At 51.4% G+C, this 20517-nt stretch overlaps 1 protein-coding gene across 3 annotated transcripts; it reads right to left on the bottom strand.

Moving 5' to 3' along the window:
- Positions 1 to 5736: 5736 nt before the first annotated feature.
- LOC113886838 (protein CXorf40A-like) lies at positions 5737 to 16312 on the bottom strand. Of its 3 annotated transcripts, none has more exons than XM_027533374.1 (3): positions 15632 to 16287; positions 11872 to 12152; positions 5737 to 11172 (listed from the first exon to the last, which is right to left on the bottom strand). In XM_027533374.1, exons 2-3 carry the CDS (start codon positions 12122 to 12124, stop codon positions 10925 to 10927), a joined length of 501 nt encoding a protein of 166 aa, XP_027389175.1. In that variant the 5' UTR covers positions 12125 to 12152; positions 15632 to 16287; the 3' UTR covers positions 5737 to 10924. The 3 variants fall into 3 exon arrangements, with proteins under 3 accessions (XP_027389175.1, XP_027389176.1, XP_027389177.1); XM_027533375.1 differs by lacking the exon at positions 15632 to 16287 and adding an exon at positions 15314 to 15622; XM_027533376.1 differs by lacking the exons at positions 5737 to 11172; positions 11872 to 12152 and adding an exon at positions 13267 to 14740 and having other exon boundaries at positions 15632 to 16312.
- Between the last annotated feature and the right edge of the window lie 4205 nt (positions 16313 to 20517).

Below are 20517 nucleotides of genomic sequence, written 5' to 3'. Positions count from 1 at the left end.
AGGTGCCTTTTCAACTGTCCTATTTGTTATCTAACCTCCTGCCTCCCAGATGCTTATGCAAGTGCACCACCTCTTCTATTTAGACATCTAACATGGTTATGCCTCCTGTTGTCTTCCTTTCTACAGTCAGGTTCTGCTTTTCTGCCTTATTGATTTTTATTTCTTCTAGCAAAAGCTCTCCCTGAATTAAGGCCAGGCACAGCACAGGCCATTTTGAGGTTTATATTTCCATATTTCCAGCCCTAAGGGCCTCCATTTCCCAGAGCCCCAGCAGTGCAGGGAAGAGTAACACTCCCATCCCTTATCATTGGTAGAATTTGGCCTTTCCTTTTTCAGCTAGCCCTTCCTCTCCCCCTTATGTGTGATATCTGGGTAAACTGGGAAGAAAGCCTGGGTGCTCCTTCCTTTAGCACCACAGGGAGATCAGAACCATGTATGCTGGTAACCACATGTGAGAACTCTCACTTTGGCCCCACCTGTCCTCCATGGTAAAATCCCAGGCCACTCTCTGTTCCTTGATCTCAAAAGTCAGTTCACAACTGGTTGAGAGGCTTGTCCTGCTCTCTTCAGAACCCTTGATTCTGAAAGTAATGAACCATTTCTTCACTTCTTGATGTGGGTGGGGTGTGTGTGGGGGGAGGGTTTCATTGGTCTCCACATCCAAACCAAATTTTAGGTGGTCTTTCATTGTCTTTACATTGGTGGAAGTTATGTGCAAGTCTATGGAACTGCACACCACTCACACCCCATCCCCCCCGGCCCCAGCACATACACACAACCAAGAGAGTCAATTACAAACAATATCACTGAAGACATGACAGAGATTAGAACCACTTTTAAAGATTTAGGGGTGGTGGTCCCCATCATATCTACATTTGCATTGCTAGTCTGTTGACTGCAGAAATTGGATGAATTCTGTAAAATGACTTCACCAAGTAGTAATTCCAGTTGTGGATGCTGTGTGCTGGATGTGGTATAATTGCTCAAGCAGATTAATAAGCCAGGCTTCACCAAGTAGTAATTCCAGTTGTGGATGCTGTGTGCTGGATGTGGTATAACTGCTCAAGCAGATTAATAAGCCCTTAGGGCCATGTTATTTGGCCATTGATTTGATGAGTACATTCCTTTCTATTCCAACCAATCAGAGGAAGAGGATGAGAAGTAGTTCACAATCATATGGACAGACATCTCTATTTAAAGTTTACTCCACTGCTATGTTAACTCTTCTGCCCTACATCATATGCAATCTCATAACATAGTACAAAGAGATGTGGATCACCTAGACAGCCCATAGAACATCACTCAGATCAGTTAAACTGACATGATAATATCGATTGAAGAAGATGAGTAAGAGGGGTCTGTAAGACATGTGCTCAAGAGCATGGGAAGTAAACCCTATGAAAATCCAGGGAGCTGACAATTCAGTGAAGTTTTTAGGAGTTCAGTAATCAGAGGCCTTGCAAGGAAAGTTATGACCAACCTAGATAGCATATTCAAAAGCAGAGACATTACTTTGCCAACAAAGGTTCGTCTAGTCAAGGCTATGGTTTTTCCTGTGGTCATGTATGGATGTGAGAGTCGGACTGTGAAGAAGGCTGAGTGCCGAAGAATTGATGCTTTTGAACTGTGGTGTTGGAGAAGACTCTTGAGAGTCCCTTGGACTGCAAGGAGGTCCAACCAGTCCATTCTGAAGGAGATCAGCCCTGGGATTTCTTTGGAAGAAATGATGCTAAAGCTGAAACTCCAGTACTTTGGCCACCTCATGCGAAGAGTTGACTCATTGGAAAAGACTCTGATGCTGGGAGGGATTGGGGGCAGGAGGAGAAGGGGACGACAGAGGATGAGATGGCTGGATGGCATCACTGATTCAATGGACGTGAGTCTGAGTGAACTCCGGGAGTTGGTGATGGACAGGGAGGCCTGGCGTGCTGTGATTCATGGGTCACCAAGAGTCGGACAGGACTGAACGACTGAAATGAATCAGAGGCATGCCAGGATGTCCCCTCCAAAGTGCAAGACAAATAATTGCATCTTGAATCCTCCACCACAAAGAAGACAGCAGGGTTATTGCTACAGTCCACATGATGATGCAGAAGGCTCAGAGCTGGGGTGCAGGAGAGGAACCTGCAGCAGGTCCAGGCTGCAGTGGAAGCAGTTGTGTGGACCATCTTTTATGACAGTCCTCATGGTGTCAGATGTATCAGTAATGGGCAGAGATGAAGTGTCAAGTTCAAGGCCAGCCCCTGTAAGAGAATTGCCACCTACGTCCCTGGGGTTCTGGAGGAAGGCCATGCCATCAGCATCAGAGATTATATGTCTTTCTAGAAATAGCTTCTGGTGTGCTTCTGGGCCCTGGTAGAGACATATGCTTGACTATGGGACACCAAGTGTTTTGGCTTTTCTCCTGCGTTTGCCATGAAAGAGGAGAAGGAGAGGTACACTCTACCCTCAAATGAAATGTGTCAGTTCAGGTCCTTCAGGAAGTCAAGCTGGAGTTGGAAAATGTGAAAGATGTATGTTTCACCATGCATTGCCCCAAATGTCAGAGATGCAGCTTATTAAAAAGCAGAGACATTACTTTGCTGACAAAGGTCAGCTAGGCAAAGCTATGGTTTTTCCAGTAGTCATGTATGGATGTGAGAGTTGGACCATAAAGAAGGCTGAGCACCAAAGAATTGATGCTTTTGAACTGTGGTGTTGGAGAAGACTCTTGAGGGTCCCCTGGAGAGCAAGGAGATCCAACCATTAAATTCTAAAGGAAATCAACTCTGAATATTCATTGGAAGGGCTGATGCTGAGGCTGAAGTGCCAATCCTTTGGTCACCTGATGCGAAGAGCCAACTCATTAGAAAAGACCCTGATGCTGGGAGAGACTGAGGGCAGGAGGAAAAGGGGGAGAGAGGATGAGATGGTTGGATAGCATCATGGACTCAATGGACATGAGTTAGAGCAAACTCCAAGAGATAGTGAAGGACAGGGAAGCCTGGCATGCTGCAGTCCATGGGGTCGCAAAGAATCAAACACGACTGAGCGACTGAACAACAACAGCAATGCATCACCACAGATGCTCGAGATACAAGGGACATTGAAACTACTCATTGTGCCTGCCATTGTGGAGCTTAGAACTGCTGAAGGAATTGCAGAAATACATATGTAACCATTGTGCTAAGTGCTTAAGAAAAGCAAGTACTACAAGATTTCATTAGAGAAGAACGTAACTTAGATGGGGACAGGAATGCCAGTTGAGGTGCTGTTGGTGAAGGGACAGGAATGCTGAGACATGAAGGATGAGTAGGACTTGGCCAGGCAAAGAGTGAGGGAGGCTGTGCTCAGGCAAAAAGAACAGAGTATGCAATAGGCAGAAAAATGACCTCTACCTCAGTCATCCACTTCCCCTGGTCACTTCCCAGGCGTTGTCATCTCCTATAACTGCCCTCTCCCACCTCGATCATCAGTGATTCAAGTGTCCCACTCTCTGATTACAGACTCCTCACTGTGGTCATTTTCCAACCTCTTCAGAGCCTTCAGGCATTTATTTTTTCTGTCTCTGTCAGCCATCTCCTTCTTGACTTAATCTTTTTATTTAAAAGAACTTACTCAGGTATAATTGAAATGCACATTCTTAAAGTGTACAGTTTGATAAATGTTGATATCTGTATACACCCATGTAACCATCATGACAATCAATATAATAAATATCTCCATCCTCCCAAAGCTTTCTCATATCCCTTAGAAGTCCCGGACTTCTCTATAGCTCAGATGGTAAAGAATCTACCTGAAATGCAGGAGACCCGGGTTCAATCCCTGGGTCAGGAAGACCTCCTGGAGAAGGAAATGGAAATCCACTCCAGTATTCTTGCCTGGAAAAACCCATGGACAGAGGAGCCTGGGAGGCTACAGTCCATGGGGTCACAGCATCGGACATGACTAAGCGACTAACACATGTACCCTGCAACCTTGCTAAAGTCATTTATTACTTCTAGGTTTTTCTTGGTAGATTCTATGGGATTTGGGGGCTTCCCTGATAGCTCAGTTGGTAAAGAATCCACATGCAATGCAGGAGACCAAGGTTTGATTCCTGGGTCAGGAAGATCCCCTGGAAAAGGGAAAGGCTACCCACTCCAGTATTCTGGCCTGGAGAATTCCATGGACTCAGTCCATGGGGATTTGTACACGACTGTATGACTTTCACTTCATGAGATTTTTATATATAGAAACTGTTGTCTTCAGGTAATAGCAGTTTGACTTCTTTTCTAATAATGAATACCTTTTATTTCTTTTTCTTACCATGAAACAAATACTATTATCTGTCTTAGAAAGGCTTTCTGCTTAGCTCATTAGCTTCTGACTACAATGTGACAGACTCAGTCCTCCATCTCTTCTTTCTCATTGCAACCTTGGCTCCTTAAGTCTCTAATTTTGTCTCTCTGGGCCTGTGAGACCACTGAAAGCTACACTGGTTTTTTTTTTTTTGGTCCTCAGATATAGCCATCTACCTGGATGAAGCCTGGATTCTCAGCCTCCTTCACTGTGCCCTAGAATTGGGAAATGTCTCCAGAGGAAAAGAAGTTGCAAAATGTCAGTTTATCTTTCCATGGTTCTCCTTTCTCCAGCATGTTGGCTCCTTAAGTCCTGATCACTTCATTAGTTCTCCAATGGCTTTAAACTATTTTCTGTCATACTTTAAATAATTGTTTGCTATTTATTAATGTTATTGTTGTAAAATATTGCATATATACAAAGGAAAAAAATGTATCATGTACATTAACAGTCCAAGGAACAGTAGAAAATCCCATAAATCTGTATCAGAGAAGAACAAGCCTGATTCCGTATTGGATCTGTTCCTTTAGCTCTAATCTTTGTGCTCTGTCGCCTGTGCTTAGTCATGCTGGCTCTGCACCTTCATCTCTTCAATCAGTAAAAGAACATTGCCTATCACCTAAAATACATAATAGACTTTTTCTCAAGTCTCTGACTCCCAGGCTTAACCTTTAAAGCCATAACACTTTTCATTCATACAGAGATAAAAAGTTGCAGAACAGAAAATAGCATTTGTCTTATTGAAGGTTTACAGGAATTTCATGACCTGACCTACCTGGACACCTGCAAGAACAAGGGATTATCACATTTCCTCCAGGGTCTTCCTGGCAGCAAGAAGTCTGCAACAACCAGCCACACTCTCCCCTTTTACTATAAAAGAAGCCTGAATTCTAACTCGGGTAAAATTGTTCTTTTGGATACGAATGAACCATTTTCTTGATCTGCTGACTTTCTGAATAAAGTCACTATTCCTTGCTCTAACACTTTGTCTATTTATTTGGCCTGTCATGTACTTAGCAGTATGACCTTGTTGTGCGTGTGTGCATGCTAAGTAGCTTCAGTCACGTGCTACTGTTTACAATGCTATGGCCTGTAGCCCGCCAGACTTCTCTGTCCATGGGATTCTCCAGGCAAGAATACTGGAGTGGGTTTCCATGCCCTTTTCCAGGGGATCTTCTCGACGCAGTGATTGAACCCACGTCTCTTACATCTCCTGCATGGGCAGGCAGGTTCTTTTCCACTAGCACCACCTGAAGCCCCATGAGCTTGGACTTGGTAACAAGTCCACCATGCATATGAGCTTTAGGTACCCTCCTCATTTATAATTAGTCCTAGTCCCCCTTCATGCCATTATCCTATATTATTCTTTTTTAAAAATTCCTTTAAATTCAGATATAATTGACATATAACATCATGTAAGTTTGAGGTATACAATGTATTGACTTTACACATTTATATGTTGCAATGTGTTACTGCCTTAAGGTTAGCTAACACATCTGTCACATCACATAATTATCTTTTTTTTTTTTTTTTTTTTTTTTGTGGTGGGAATACACGATGTTTTAATGGGGTTTTCCTGTTGTTCTCTGTAGGAGCATTTGTCTGCCAAAAACTACCCTGAAAACTGAAGAAACATTTTTAATCACAATAAATGGCATTTGCTGAGTTGTGATAATGCTCAATGAACCAGGCAAACACTATGTCACTTTTCAGAGTAATGCAAATAATTATTTCCATTATTTCCCTTGTATATACTAATAAGTAAATAGAAATCTATAAAGTTTAATTGGTTGAGAACACAGAAGTGAGGAAGCTGGAATTCCCAGTCAGGCCTTTTCAGCTCCAATGAATGTGTTTGAAACACACAGACACACATATCTATATCCGTATCTGTATCTATATCTATATCTGTATCTCTGAATTGTTCAGTGCAAGCAGGTAGGCTGAAGATACAGGGAAGAGTTAGTTTTACAACTTGAATCCAAAGGCAGTTTGGAGACAGAATTTCTTCCTCTTTGAGGGACCTGTCTTTTTCTCTTAAAGCCTTCAACTGTATGGATGCAGCCAACTTAGATTATGGAGAATAATCTATTTATAGTCCACTGATTTAAATGTTGATCACATGTAAAAATAACTTCACAGCAACATCTAGAGACATGTTTAACCAAGCAACTGGGCAGTATAGCCTAGCCAAGTTGACACATAAAAACAGCTACCATGCTCCCTAACTGTATTTTCAACAGTTCAAACAATGGAAAGAATAGAGAAGAAATAGTGTCACACTCTCACCTCTGTCCCCTTCCCTTCACAAAGAAGAACACTTCAACCTCTCAGTGAACATCCTTTCAGAACTCTGCCTATTCCTTTAACACTCATACATATAAATATATGCATATACAATATGGTTAATTTAAATAGGATCATTCTACAGGTATTGTGTCTTGTTTGCCCTCTTGAATGGTAAGTCACATATATTTATCCTTTTATTTACTTGGACAAACATTTATCTAATATTTATAATATTAAATGATACAATTGAGTAAAAAGCAAAAGTCCATATTTGACCCCCTTCCTGAACCTCACTTTCATCCTCAAAAATAAATACTGTTATCGTTTAAGGAAGCAGATCCCTTAATTGGCTGCCTGTCCCACAATCCAGATTCTAGAATCTCCAGACAGTATTTATTGGGCACCCTGACCCTGGTCTGAGGCTCTTCTGCCCTGAGCATTCACTGCTTGGGTACAGAATCCTCCTGAGCTAGACTGGCTCCATGGCTAGTCAGAGTTCCCATGAGGCACAGGCAGCCCAGCTGGCCCTATCAACTGATGGGGAACCTGCAGCAGGGGACTCCCGTGATTCCTCCCCAGATTGAAACGTAGATTGAGGGGAGGTTTTGGAGAAGCAGGGTGAGCAACCTGAGAGCCAAGATCGACGCCTCCAAGACAATCTGCCCCCACAGGGCCTGAACCCAAAAATGGCCAAGGAGGAAGACATCCTTGGGCTGTCCTTTCCCAGGAAGCTCTGGAGGATCGTGGAGGATGCGGCCTTCACTTCTGCGTGCTGGAACGATGAGGAAAACATGGTGGTCATCGAAGAAGATCTCTTCCGGATGGAGATCCTCCAGCGCAGAGGCATGGACCAGATCTTCGAGACAGACAGCATCAAGAGTTTCATCAGTGAACTGAACCTGTATGAGTTCAGGAAAATCCACCCTTTGGGCTGCTCTGCAGGGAAGAAGATGATGATGGTAACGTAGAGCCCTTCCGAGAAGACTAGGCTAGACGAGCTGAGTGCTGGATGGGTTTCATTTTCCAGGAAAAATTTTTCTCGTGAGAGGGTGGTTAAGGAAAGAGGAGAAAGCAGGATGTGTTGTGTTCCACCACCCCTCTTAGACAGGGGTGATCCCAAACCTTGAGGGGCCACTTGATGTCAGGGAGGGCCAGTAATACCTCAAGTGAAGATGGCCTGGGGGGAGCTCTAGGGAGTGACATGCTAGGGCCTCACAACCTGCCAGGAATGAAGAAACGTCTCCACAGTTAGGCAAGGCTGGGATAGTGGTGGGGAGGAGGGCAGCAAGGAAGGGCTCTTCTCCCACCTGATGGTTAAAGTGATTCATTTCTTTCAGATCTATCCCAACTGCAATTTTCAGAGAGACAAGCCTCTCCTCCTGCAGAACATCTGGAGGAAAGGTGACCCCAGAACAACTGCTCAGCCTACTGCCAGTGCAACAGCGACCACAAAGACAAAGAAGCTAGCGGTGGCAACCAGACAGTCTCCTCGACTCCACCACAACCAGTGCACCCAAGAGGCGGGCAAGAAAGTCCAGAAGGGAATGCCACCTGCTCGCAGAATGCCCAGCTGGTGCTCATTTGTGTTCTCTGGCCTTTGGTCTATGGGCAGTGTAGCCAGGTGGGCTGGGAGAAACCATCTCCACAGCGAGCAGGGTGGTCCCAGTGGAGAGGGCACATCCAGCAATGCCACGTCTGTTTCCCCAGCTACTTCTGGAAGTGATTGAACAGGGGAACTGCCCGAGAGCCCCCCAGAGTACCCAGATTATGATTTGGTGATGGCTTTGCACAAGATCTGCTACTACATCCCAATGGTGGCCCTTTCAGTCATGGTCCCAAATGAAGCCCCTGAGGCGGAGGAGGAGCAGGGAGAGTCCTCAGATTACAAGTGTGTCCTCTGTGTGCACTTCAAGGACAAGCCCAATCCCTGAACTGCTAGGTCCCTTAGTTCAGTTCAGTTGCTCAGTCGTGTCCGACTCTTTGTGATGCCATGAGTCACAGCACGTCATGCCTCCCTGTCCATCACCAACTCCCGGAGTTCACCCAAACTCATGTGCATCGAGTCGGTGATGCCATCCAGCCATCTCATCTTCTGTCATCCCCTTCTCCTCCTGCCCCCAATCCCTCCGAGCATCAGGGTCTTTTCCAGTGAGTCAACTCTTCACATGAGGTGGCCAAAGTATTGGAGTTTCAACCTCAGCATCAGTCCTTCCAATGAACACCCAGGACTGGTCTCCTTTAGGATGGACTGGTTGGATCTCCTTGCAGTCCAAGGGACTCTCAAGAGTCTTCTCCAATACCACAGTTCAAAAGCATCAATTCTTCGGTGCTCAGCTTTCTTTACAGTCTCTCACATCCATATATGACCACTGGAAAAACCATAGCCTTGACTAGACGGACCTTTGTTGGCAAAGTAGTATCTCTGCTTTTTAATATGCTATCTAGGTTGGTCATAATTTTCCTTCTAAGCAGTAAGTGTCTTTTAATTTCATGGCTGCAATCACCATCTGCAGTGATTTTGGAGCCCCAAAATATAAAGTCTGACACTGTTTCCCCATCTATTTCCCATGAAGTGATGGGACTAGATGCCATGATCTTAGTTTTCTGAATGTTGAGCTTTAAGCCAACTTTTTCACTCTCCTCTTTCACTTTCATCAAGAGGCTTTTTAGTTCCTCTTCACTTTCTGCCATAAGGGTGGTGTCATCTGCATATCTGAGGTTATTGATATTTCTCCCAGCAATCTTGATTCCAGCTTGTGCTTCTTCCAGCCAAGCATTTCTCATGATGTGCTCTGCATATAAGTTAAATAAGCAGGGTGACAATATACAGCCTTGATGTACTCCTTTTCCTATTTGGGACCAGTCTGTTGTTCCATGTCCAGTTCTAACTGTTGCTTCCTGACCTGCATATAGATTTCTCAAGAGGCAGTCAGGTGGTCTGGTATTCCCATCTCTTGAAGAATTTTCCACAGTTTATTGTGATCCACACAGTCAAAGGCTTTGGCATAGTCAATAAAGCAGAAATAGATATTTTTCTGGAGCTCTCTTGCTTTTTCGATGATCCAGCAGATGTTGGCAATTTGATCTCTGGTTCCTCTGCCTTTTCTAAAACCAGCTTGAACATCTGGAAGTTCATGGTTCACATATTGCTGAAGCCTGGCTTGGAGAATTTTGAGCATTACTTTACTAGCATGTGAGATGAGTGCAATTGTGCAGTAGTTTGCTCAGATGGTAAAGCGTCTGTCTACAACGAGGGAGACCGGAGTTCAATCCCTGGGTTGGGAAGATCCCCTGGAGAAGGAAATGGCAATCCACTCCAGGACTATTGCCTGGAAAATCCCATGGACAGAGAAGCCTGGTAGGCTACAGCCCATGGGGTCGCAAAGAGTCGGACACGGCTGAGTGACCACTTTCACTTTTGAGCATTCTTGGGCACTGCCTTTCTTAGGGACACTCAAAAGTACTCTCTTGTAATCAAATAGATTTCTGGCTGTAATAAAGTAGAGCAAAACTCCATGGCAGTAAATAAAAATTGAATGACAACTTCGAGTCTGTGTTCTTTCTGTCTGTCCATGCTATTCACACATGGCACAGGGTGAGCCAGATGAGGTTGGAAGCCCACACCCCAGGCAGGCTTCAGTCCGGTCCCCATGGTTCCTTTTCAACTGAAGCAGCATCATTTCACACGCTCGGCCAAGGGTCTGACCCCCAAGCCGAGCTCAGGACAGGCTGGTCCCTTGGCCTTGCCTGCCACTCAGCAGATGGCCCAGCCGGGCTCCTGACCTTGGGGGTGTCACTTTCCCTGATTCTTGCACCCTGAAGCAGAAGGGGCTCCTCAAGGGTCCCCCAACGATTCCACAAGTTTCTGATCAGCAGCTGAGCATCTCTAGCTCCCGATCTGGGGGCCTGTTTCTGGGCCTGTGGGCCTCTCCGCGTGCTGGATACCTCTCTACCTGCCGACGCACAGCCCAGTCCCCAGCCTTCCCCCATCAGCCCCTGGTCACTGTTCCAACATCGGGGAGTTTGGACCAGAACAGAGAGGAAAAACACTAAGCATTTTCCCAACAACACGTTTCTCTCAACCACCCAGACACAGCAGGGCCAAAACGAGTGGCAATGCCATCTTATCGTAAAGGTCAAATTCCTGCAGACTCTTGCTGAGTCCAGAGCAACACCGCATGAGGGGTGTCCTGGCACCCTGACCCACATCAAGTTGGCAGAACACCCCAGGGTGGGGCCAATTCAGACTGAACCAGACAGGCATGTCCAGGGTGCAATGGTGACGGGACAGTGTCACCATGTGCTGGTCTCTTGGTCACCTTTTGAAAGCCCAGATTGGACAGGCTTCCTGCCCAAAGGGGATCAGGTGCTGGGGGATGTCCACCAGGAAGATGTCCTTCCCACCTCTTCCAGGGATGGGCTGCAGCAGCCAGCGGGGGTTGGTGAGCACAGTCAGGTACTTCTGTCGCAGGTCAGGCAACAGGGCTTGATTCTCCAGCTCCTCCACCTCTTCGGGATCTAGGTTTTCTGGGCACAGCAAAGTGTCCCCAATGTCCACGAGACCTGTGTGCAAAGACAGGACACAGAATGAGAACAAGGTCATTCAAAGTCTCGCCTGCTAGAGACTAAAACGTATCACGGCAAGGAACCAGTGAACTGAATCCTCTGGCTGAGCATTTCAGATGGGCTCACCTTGGCAAAGGGAATTTGGGGCAAGGGCAAGCGAGGGAAGGAGCGAAATGAAAGGGAGAGGTCTGGTGCTCCACAAACCCACCAGGCCACAGGCAGCTCTCAGTCTGCCCACTGCAGGCCACAGGGACAGAGCAGGAGGACCCTGACAAGGAACCTGTGGATATCAGGTCCCGAAGCGATTCACCACCAGAGTTATTGCTGTGGGGCCTCACCCCTGGGGAGTCAGGGGACTTGCTCAGGCCTGGCTGCAGGCAGTGGCAGTGGGGAACCCAGGCTGGGTGCTTTCCTGCCTCTCATGGTCTCTGCTGGGGACACACACGTGGGGACACACACACACAGACAAATGCCACACACAGACCTGGACCCGCCTTTGCCTCAGAGCACAAATGGGCATTGAGGCCCAGACTGGTGGTCAGGGACCTTGGGCCATCGTCTCCCAGCCAAGGGACCCTTGCTGCTCCTCTGAAGAAACCTCAGCTCCCCCCTCCCCGCTTACCAGCTGGTTCAACAGAAAACAATGTAGGGCAGCATTGGGGCCATGCAGACAGCGTGGGGCAGGGTGTCACTTGCCCGCAATCACTCCGCGGCCGAACTTGTCCCCATCCCGCAGCAAGGCCTGGATCTGGGCGGGGCTCATTCCCAGCCTCTGCTCCAGCAGCTCCCGCCAAGCTGCATCTTCCCAGTCCCGGCGAGCGATGTGGACTGCCAGGGTACAGTGCTGGTGGCCGCGTAGCACGGGCCGCCACCGCGTCTCCAGGGTCTTGACACCGTTTAAGATGAAACCTGCATAAGGCTGTCTGAAGGACAGACAGCCGAACTTCATCTCCCAGGGCTCCTAGGGCCTCATATGGCTGTGGAAACACAGAACCACCAAGGTCAGGAGCCTGACACAGTGGCCTGCAATCTCACAGCCCTGGGCTGGACCTCAGCCCCATGTGTCCGAGCATCCTCCAAGCCTGCTGACACAGAATCTGGGGGGTTAGAGAGGGCTGGCTCTTTCCATCCATCTCCACATGGTCCACAGATAGGGGGGTGGTGACCCAGAGGACCCGTCTATCACATGGAGTTTGTGGGGCGGTCAGGAAGGAGGGCAGGGCAGTGGAAGAGAGGTACATGGTGAAAGGCACGTGGTAAGTTCCAAGACAGAGGGACTGGAAACCCTGGGAGCACCGAGGAGGGAGGGCAAGCCCCCTGGTTTCACAGCCCAGTGGCTGGGCTCTAATCTTCTCAAAGCACAGACAGGCACTGTCTTGGGCTTAGCTTCCCCTACCCCCAGCCACCACCCCACCCCTTAGCTCCCGGCCCCATCCCTGCCCATGCTCTGGAGATCTCCATCTTAGCCCAGGGCTGCTGAGGGCAGATCCATGCTAGCCAATCTGGCCTCGGCCCTAGGGTGCCCTGGAGCTCAGACAGCCCTGCCAGGTATCTTCCCCACACCTTTGGCAGCCACATTCCTCCCAGTCCTTCCCACATCACTGCCTCCACTGTCATCAGATGCCCGAGCCCTTGCCCAGAGCCTAGAGAAAGAACGGAGAGCAGAAACTACTGGGAATGGCATGCTTCCTGTCCTTGCCAGGGCCTGGGATGGCATCATGCAGGGATCACAGAATTCAAACCCCAAATTACCTGCTATGTTACTGTCACCTTGTTCGACACCTGAGGAGGAGCCGAGGCACAGAGTCACAGCCCATGACTGCAGGGGACCTGACTACACGTACCTCCAACCTCACTTCTTTCCTTGTACCTGGCGGGGGGGTCCCTGTTCACTGTAGGGGAGTGGAGGTGGAGGATCAGAGCCATGGGCCTGAACCTCAGTAGTCTCAGCACCTCCGAGGGAGCTTCCGTTTCCACATGGCTATGAGCAACTTCCCTTTCACTTTTCACTTTCATGCATTGGAGAAGGCAATGGCAACCCACTCCAGTGTTCTTGCCTGGAGAATTCCAGGGACGGTGGAGCCTGGTGGGCTGCCATCTGTGGGGTCGCACAGAGTCGGACACGACTGAAGCGACTTAGTAGTAGTGGTAGTAGTAGTAGTATGAGGATGGGGACAAGGTCCTAGAGGCACCCAGCCCAGGGCATTCTGGGCCTTTCCTTCCCCTAGCATAGGAGAGCCACAGTTCTCCCAGGCCCATGAGGAACCATGTGATCTGGTTCGTAGCCTGATGGCCTGCTCTCCTTGCCCCTGGATTCACCCCCGGTAGCCATGAAGGCCATCCTTCCATCCTTGGAACACTCCAGTCAGTTCCTACCTCAGAGACTTTGTAGGGTGTGAGGTGTCACATTGTGTCCCCTCAAATTCAGGTGCTGGAGTCCCAATCCCAAGTACCTTGGCAGGACCTTACAGACAAAGGAAAGGTCTTCACAGAGCTGATGGAGGTCAAGTGAGCTCATTAGGATGGACCCTCCTCTAACAGGATGGCTGTCCCCATACAAAGGGCACATTTAGAGGCAGACAGGCACACAGGAGAACTGGGGTGAAGAGGAAGGCGGAGATCTTCAAGGCCAGACACACCCACCATGGCCAGCAATGCCCAGAAGTGAGGGGGTGGATGGGACAGACTCTCTCTACAGCCCTCACAAGAGCCAACCTCCGCTGACACCTCGACCTCGGCTGCTGGCCTCCTGAACCAACACGGTTCGTATTTGAGCCAGCCGGCCTGTGTGACCCTAACATAACTGCCAGCAAATTAAGCCAGAGGGTCAGTTGTCTGGAATCTCTCCGCAGAGGCAAGGGGGATGGCTTCTCCACTCCCAGCACCTTGGGCACACTCCTCCACGTCTGCACATCTATTTTCATGCGTTTGTTTTCACCCTTATATGGTGTCTGTTTACACCTCCCAGTGTTGGGGGTCCCACAAGTTACTGATGCTTCCCTCCTGACGGAAGGGTAGGGAAAACTCATTCTGCCAATACAGCCACTCAACATGACCACACACTGACTGAAGAGTCATGCAGGAGGTGGCCCAGGGAACAGGGCACACACCTGAAGTGCTGACACACACTAGCAAATGGTCTTTCACAAAGGCTCCCCTGTGTCCACTTCACCAACCACAGGCAAGGGTGCCATGTCCTCACCCATTGGCTAGCGCTGAGCATCATCATCCCGCTGAACTTCTGTTGACGTGCTGGGTGACAGAGGGTCACCCTCTTCACTGGGTCTGGCTTGGTTACCAGGGAGCCTGGCTGGCCCCTGGGGCATGGCCATTGCTATGTCTTGTACTGGGGTATGTGATTGGATCCCAGGCTTGCCCAGTTTCCGCCACTCAGTGTCTCAGCCAACCCACCCCCTTCCTCCTGGGCACCTCTGAATCTCATCTGTGTGGGTGGAATCCCTGAGCAAGAAGGGGCTCAAGCTTTCCCACCACTCGACGCAAAGGGTGCCCGCTTGGTGGCCAGAGGTGAAAACACTCTTCCGCCTGCTTGTCTGTGTGTCTTCACCTGCGCAAGGACCAGAGGAACAGGGAAAAAATCACCAGTGAGAAGACAGCAATGTTGGACAACAAGCCACTATGTTCTTCTCCTTGGCAGGGGCCTCAGACCACAGGGATCCAGGAAGGCCCAACTGATGAGAAACACACATGCAGGTTCCCTCAGGGTACGTTCTGCTCATCACAGCAGCTGGCCTGTCATGTGACTGGGACAGGGACCCCACAGTGCCTCAAGGGTCAGCACAGAAATCCATCCCCCAGCAGTGACGGTGATTTACAGCTCAGGAGACTGGGGCAACTACGAAGAGAAAATGATTCCTCCCCTAACACTGCCACTCTGGAAGGATCCGGAGGCCGGCACAGTCAGTCGGCCGCCCTACATGGACTCCTGGTTGGGCCCCACCAGGAGGGGAACGCGTACAAGCAGCTGAGCTATTCAGGTCAGGGCCCGGTGTGGGGAGCTCACAGGGGGCGGGGTGGGGGGGCTCGTGTGAGGTCACAGTCCGGGGGGAGGAGCAGGAGGCTGGAGGGCAGGTCTGCTGGCATCTTCGCATGAGTCCCGGGGCATCGCCAGGACACGTACGTGGAAGGAAAGCAGGCGGGGACTGTGGCCGTGGAGGGGACCGGAAGGTCTGGTTCGGCCCCCTGGCAGGGGCTCCTGGTCCCAGAGTCTGGAAACCCCCGCCCGGAGGTACCGTCTGCACACGAGGCAGGTCCCACCTTCCTGCAAGTAGAGCGAGTCGCGGGCGCTTTTTTGGGATGGCCGGGCAGCGGCCACCAGGCAGGACAGTAGTCCGCCACCAGGACCGCTGTCAGGGGACGGCGCCAGTTGGCCTTAGTCCCGTCGCGCCAACAAACACTGAAGCCCCTGATTTCCGGTGTGTATGGCTTCCGTACTCACGTAAGCACGCAGTTACGTAGACACGCACGTACGAACAAAGGCGCTTTCCCTCGCTGGCCTTGTCTGCTAGGAGACGGAATAGGAGCCGCCACGCTCTGAGGTGCCTGGAAGGTCAGGCCGAGAGGAGCCTCGAGACTTGCGGCCTGGAGCGGGACCCGAGGGAGGACCAGGAAGTGAGCGGTCGGGCGGAAAAGAGGAGGGGAGATGGGAGGAGCAGGGAGAGGAGTCTGGGGCTGAAGCTCCTCCTCACCTGGGTGAGGAGGCGCTTCTGGAGAAGGAGGCGCTTCTGGAGAACAAGGCGGGGCGGGGCGAGGCGGAGCGGAGCGGGGTGGAGCCACCGGGAGAGCGGAGCAGGGCGTACAGTAATGGAGCTGTGGGCCTGGGGAGCCCACGGAGGTTGGGCTTGTCCAGCTCCATGGCGGAGCCCAGACTGTGCCCTTTTGAGTCCGTACCATAAGCGTCCAGTCCGCGAGATTCGGCGAGAGTCAAAGTGACCGCGACCCAGTGTCCTCAGCGACTGCATCCGAGCTTCAGGGTGGACCCCAGGGGCCAGGGAAGCGGGAAGAGGCGCAGCCTATGGGCGGAATTCCCCAACTCTGGGTTGAAAGCCCAGGCTGGCTCCCCTCCAAGTGACCCTGGGGCTGCTGGCCCAGTGCTGAGCAACAGTCTGTCTTTTTGCAGATGCGAAGGAAAATCCTCAGTTTCCTGCTGCCCCTGGGACCTGAGATGTCCCATAGAAAAGAAGCTTCGCTTTCAAAACAGTTTCCTGTCCTCTTCCTCTTGTCTGAGGGCTCAGCCCACCCAGGGCAGCCCCCTGACTCTGCTCCTGACCGCCGCTCTCCCTGCTGTGCCCCAGCCTCCCAGGTGCCTGATCAGAGTAAAGGATCCTCTTCCTGTCCCCACTGCTACTAGCTGAGTTCAGGCTTCACGGCCTGGGGCCAGTTCTGTCAGCCTAACCCCCACCCCTCACCCCCGCCCCCGCACTCTCCTGGACCCCTGCTGTCTCTCCTCCTCCAGCTGGAGTTGCACACACTATCGGTTCTGTGTCACAGAGCACACACATCTATCCTTGTCAGTCCCGGGTTGAAAGTGCAGCTGAGCCCTCTCCTGTTTAAGCTTCAACCCGTCCATGGTGCCCTGGGGGACTTCCGGTGATCTGAGGTCTCCTTCCTCCTCACCCAGCACTCTGGGTGGCTGTGCTGGTCCTACACTCTGTGCAGAGCTCATCCGGGACCCCACACTTTCTCATGCAGTTCTGCCCCTTGACTGACTACTGGCTCCTCTTGTCCTGACAACCAATTGTCCTCCTTCCAGGCATGACTGTAACATTCCTTTCTCTGTCTGCCCGAGTGTCAGCCGCTCTCATCTGGGAGTTTTTGGGCGCCCTACATCTTCCTGCTGCCCACCTTTGCCCCCTTCTTCTTCCCAGGCTGTGGCTGCTGGGCACGAGTCTGGACCCCTGAGCGTCGCCAAGTCCCAGGAAGGTATGGTTGGTGTCTACCTGGTTCCCATTAGCCGGGCACCCACACAACTGCTGCCATGGGAATGTTGAGTTGGAGCAGTGCTTTCTCTTCCAGTGTGCAGCCTGCTCTCTCCTCACAGAAGCCTGCCAGCCACGAGTTGAGGGGCAGAGGCTGCCTCCTGGATTTGAGGCCTCAGCACTGCAGGTACCTGAGTGATCACCACATCCACCTCCCTCATGCTGGTGCCCTGCTCCTCGCCCTGAAAGTGGTTACCAGCTGCCTCCAGAAACCCCAGAACCTCCTGGTAGTGGTTTCAGATTGTTAGGGAGGGTCCTGTGAATGGTGGGTGGGATCCTGCTGATCCTCCCGAATCCTGGTTTTGAACTAGACCTTGCCCAGTGAACTGGACACCTATGAAGTGTGGCTGCTGATGGGGGCAGCTGTGAGGCCCTGCTCCGTGGCGTTTCTCCACACCTGTCCCTTCCCTGCTGCTGGCCCCAGCTCTCCTCACATGCCCACATGTGAGGACTGAGCCACGGGGAGTGCTGCCTCCCACCCCACCTGGGTCTCTGAGGCTTGGTGAGGGTTCCACTTTCCTCCTGCTGTGCGTTTACAGGCAACACTGACCCTGACCTGGGACAGGCTCGACCTAGATTCTCGGTTTTCCTCATGTCCTCCTTGGCCGATGTGTTTTCTTCTCTGAAATGCATGTTGCTCATCTCTCTGCTGAGCCATGTGTCCTTTCTGTGCCAGGTTGTGGGCACTTTTTTCGGGGTCTGGGCACTCATCCCGCCCTGGTGTTTGTATTGTAGATTCGTTCGCTTCTGTTTTCAGGCTAGCAATGAACTCAGTATTCACCTGGTCTCTTGGAGCCGTAAGTGCCCCACAGGTCAGTGCTTGTCTGTCAGGCCCTCCTGCTGGGGGCCACCATCCACCCCCTCATACCTGGGCCGAGCAGTCCCCAAGGTGATGCTGCCCTGGCATCAGCACTCTGCCCGTGAGAGAGGGCTCCTTCACATTCGTGTCAGTCCCTTGGTCCCTGCCTGGCTTTAGTCCTGGGCCTTGGACTCCTGCACGTGGGACAAGCCCAGGGGCAGCCATGTAGCTCTGGGAGGTCAGCCAGACCTATTTCCTCTCTGTTCCCAGGGCAGGTCCTGTTGTCCGCACCCCTCTCTATACCACCCAAATGGAGGGGCCAGCCTGAGAACTGGATGTGTTTCTGATTTCATCTCAGTTCTGCTGCAGTTCTTTGAGAGGACACGGCACACATGGGACCTGTGGACACGGGTGGCCACTCTGCTGCCGGTACTCAGGGTGCTGTATGCCAAAGGGCTGGGGCACTGCCCAGGGGGACCTTCTGTGAGCCTCTGGCACTGCCCCACTCACATTCACATCACAGGCCTTTATATCACGTTTGACACACGGGTGGGAGATGCTGGTTTATGCGTGTCCATCATTCCTGAGTTCTGGGGTCTATGTGCTCTTCACTGTCCTCTGTCTGGGCAGGTTGGCCACAACCCAAATGCTGGACTGCCCAGCACTGGAAGAGGCTTCCAGACAGCAGGCTGCAGCGCACTGAATGGATCCACCTGTTTAGTTTGTGAGATCAAGGAGTAGGAAGGTAAGACTGGAGTGTGCATTGCCATCCCATACCCATGGTGAGAGGACTTCCATGAGTGGACTCTTGAGCTCTGGGTGGGAGCCCCGTCTAGCTACCCTTTGAGTACTTATGTGCCCACCGTGGCAACTTGGCCAAGCACAGAGAGGGTGTGAGGAGTTAGGAGCAGAGAACACCCGTGAGGTGCCACCAGAAGTGAGAAGGTTTTCCAGTTCATGAGTGGGGCATGTATCCCACCCACCCCACCCCCCTGCCCATTTTCTGTGCGTTTCTATTTTACTTAATGGAGTTCAGTCAATGGAGTTCTGTTCAGCCTTACCATCTTTTCCTCACATCACATGTTCCCCCAGGTTCTGAAGGAGTGCTCGACAGACGTCTCACTAAGCCCTGCACCTGGCTCTGGGGATACTGCATTCCAGGCTCTCCCAGCTCAAGACTGACTGACAAATCCTTGGGACTGGCCCTGTGTCCCTTACCGCTTGAGCCCCTGTGCCCAGAAACCCCAGCACAATGGGTCCTTCCAAAGTGGTCGCAGAGTCAGAGTTAACCGTGTCTGTCACGTCAGTGTCAAGTTGACCCTGTCTAGCAACCTCCACCCCTCTGGTGGTTCCACCACCCCACGTGGGGTCACCGACACAGAGCCCGACGTCCCTTTGGAAGGGGCTGGGGTCATCCCTGTGTCTGTTTGCTGTGGTGCAGCAGCATCCATACACCAGGGGCCTACCCTGTCCCTGTTCCTCAGTGCGACCTGAGAACTGGCTCAGGGCCTGAACCTGGACGAGGGATCTTGACCTGTTTACTGGGGCAGCTGCCCTTGGCCTCAGTGTAGTTTTGGACTGTACCTTGGTCAGTTGCCCACCTCTTGAACCTCCGGGAGGCCATATTTTACTAACCACCTGCCCTGCTCTGTGGGTCCGGCCTCCTGGGTGGTGGCAGACCTTGTCATGGTCCCTGGGTCCTGGCTGCTCAGAGTGACTGCGTGACCTCTGCTGCAGCCCCTGGGTAGTGGTGACGGGGGGGTGGAGGGTGTCGTCCGTCTCCTCCACCACGAGGCCCGTTGAGCCTGGCCTGTGTTGCACAGTGACTTCGCTCTGCTTGGTGGCCAGGCAGTAGGTGACTAGCTATTCCCATGGTTCCTTGGTTCTCATGCTGGTAGTGCTCTGGGTCCTGCCGCAGATTGGAGTGGCCAGCTCCTGTGCTTCCTGGGACGGAGGGCACATGTGGGGGAGGACTCTGGTCCTGTTTGTTCCCTTGGGGGTGGCGGGGGGGCCACCAGCTCTTAATGGAGTGTAGGAGGTGGGCTGCTGCTGCAGCCTCAGAAGTTCAGAAATCTGGGATGTCCCAGTCTTCTGCACCCTGCCTCCTGGTCTCCCTGGCCCTCGTGTCAGGGATGCAGGTTTTCCCAAGAGGACCTCCAATGCCAGCGGTTCAGGCCTGCCTTGGCGGAACATTCAGTCTCTTTGAGGTTCAGCCACTCCTGTCGAATCCTGGGCTGATGTTTGTCCACTGCCTAAAGCTTTGTCAGCTACTGGGGAGACCCTGCCACCCCCCTTGGCTCTCACTGTTCTTCACCCTGAGCTGGTCATCTGCCTGTAGAGAGCAAAGCAAAGAAGTTACTTCACTCTATTCCTCCCACGTTCCACACGCCTGGATCTTCTCACTTGCCAGGGAATTCCGCTCCCCCTGCCAGCCCAGCAAAAGTTCTAGGAGCTGAGCTGTGGCCTTGAGCTCAGGGCTGAGTGCGCACAGACTACCCCTAGGATGGGTCCTCATAACCAGTGGGGCAGGGGATGTGAACCCTGTAC

The sequence above is a fragment of the Bos indicus x Bos taurus genome, chromosome X (genome assembly GCF_003369695.1).
Source record: "Bos indicus x Bos taurus breed Angus x Brahman F1 hybrid chromosome X, Bos_hybrid_MaternalHap_v2.0, whole genome shotgun sequence".
Taxonomy (NCBI): Eukaryota; Metazoa; Chordata; class Mammalia; order Artiodactyla; family Bovidae; genus Bos; species Bos indicus x Bos taurus.
The sequence above is the reverse complement of the archived record's forward strand: the minus strand, read 5'-3'. Positions and strand labels throughout refer to the sequence as shown.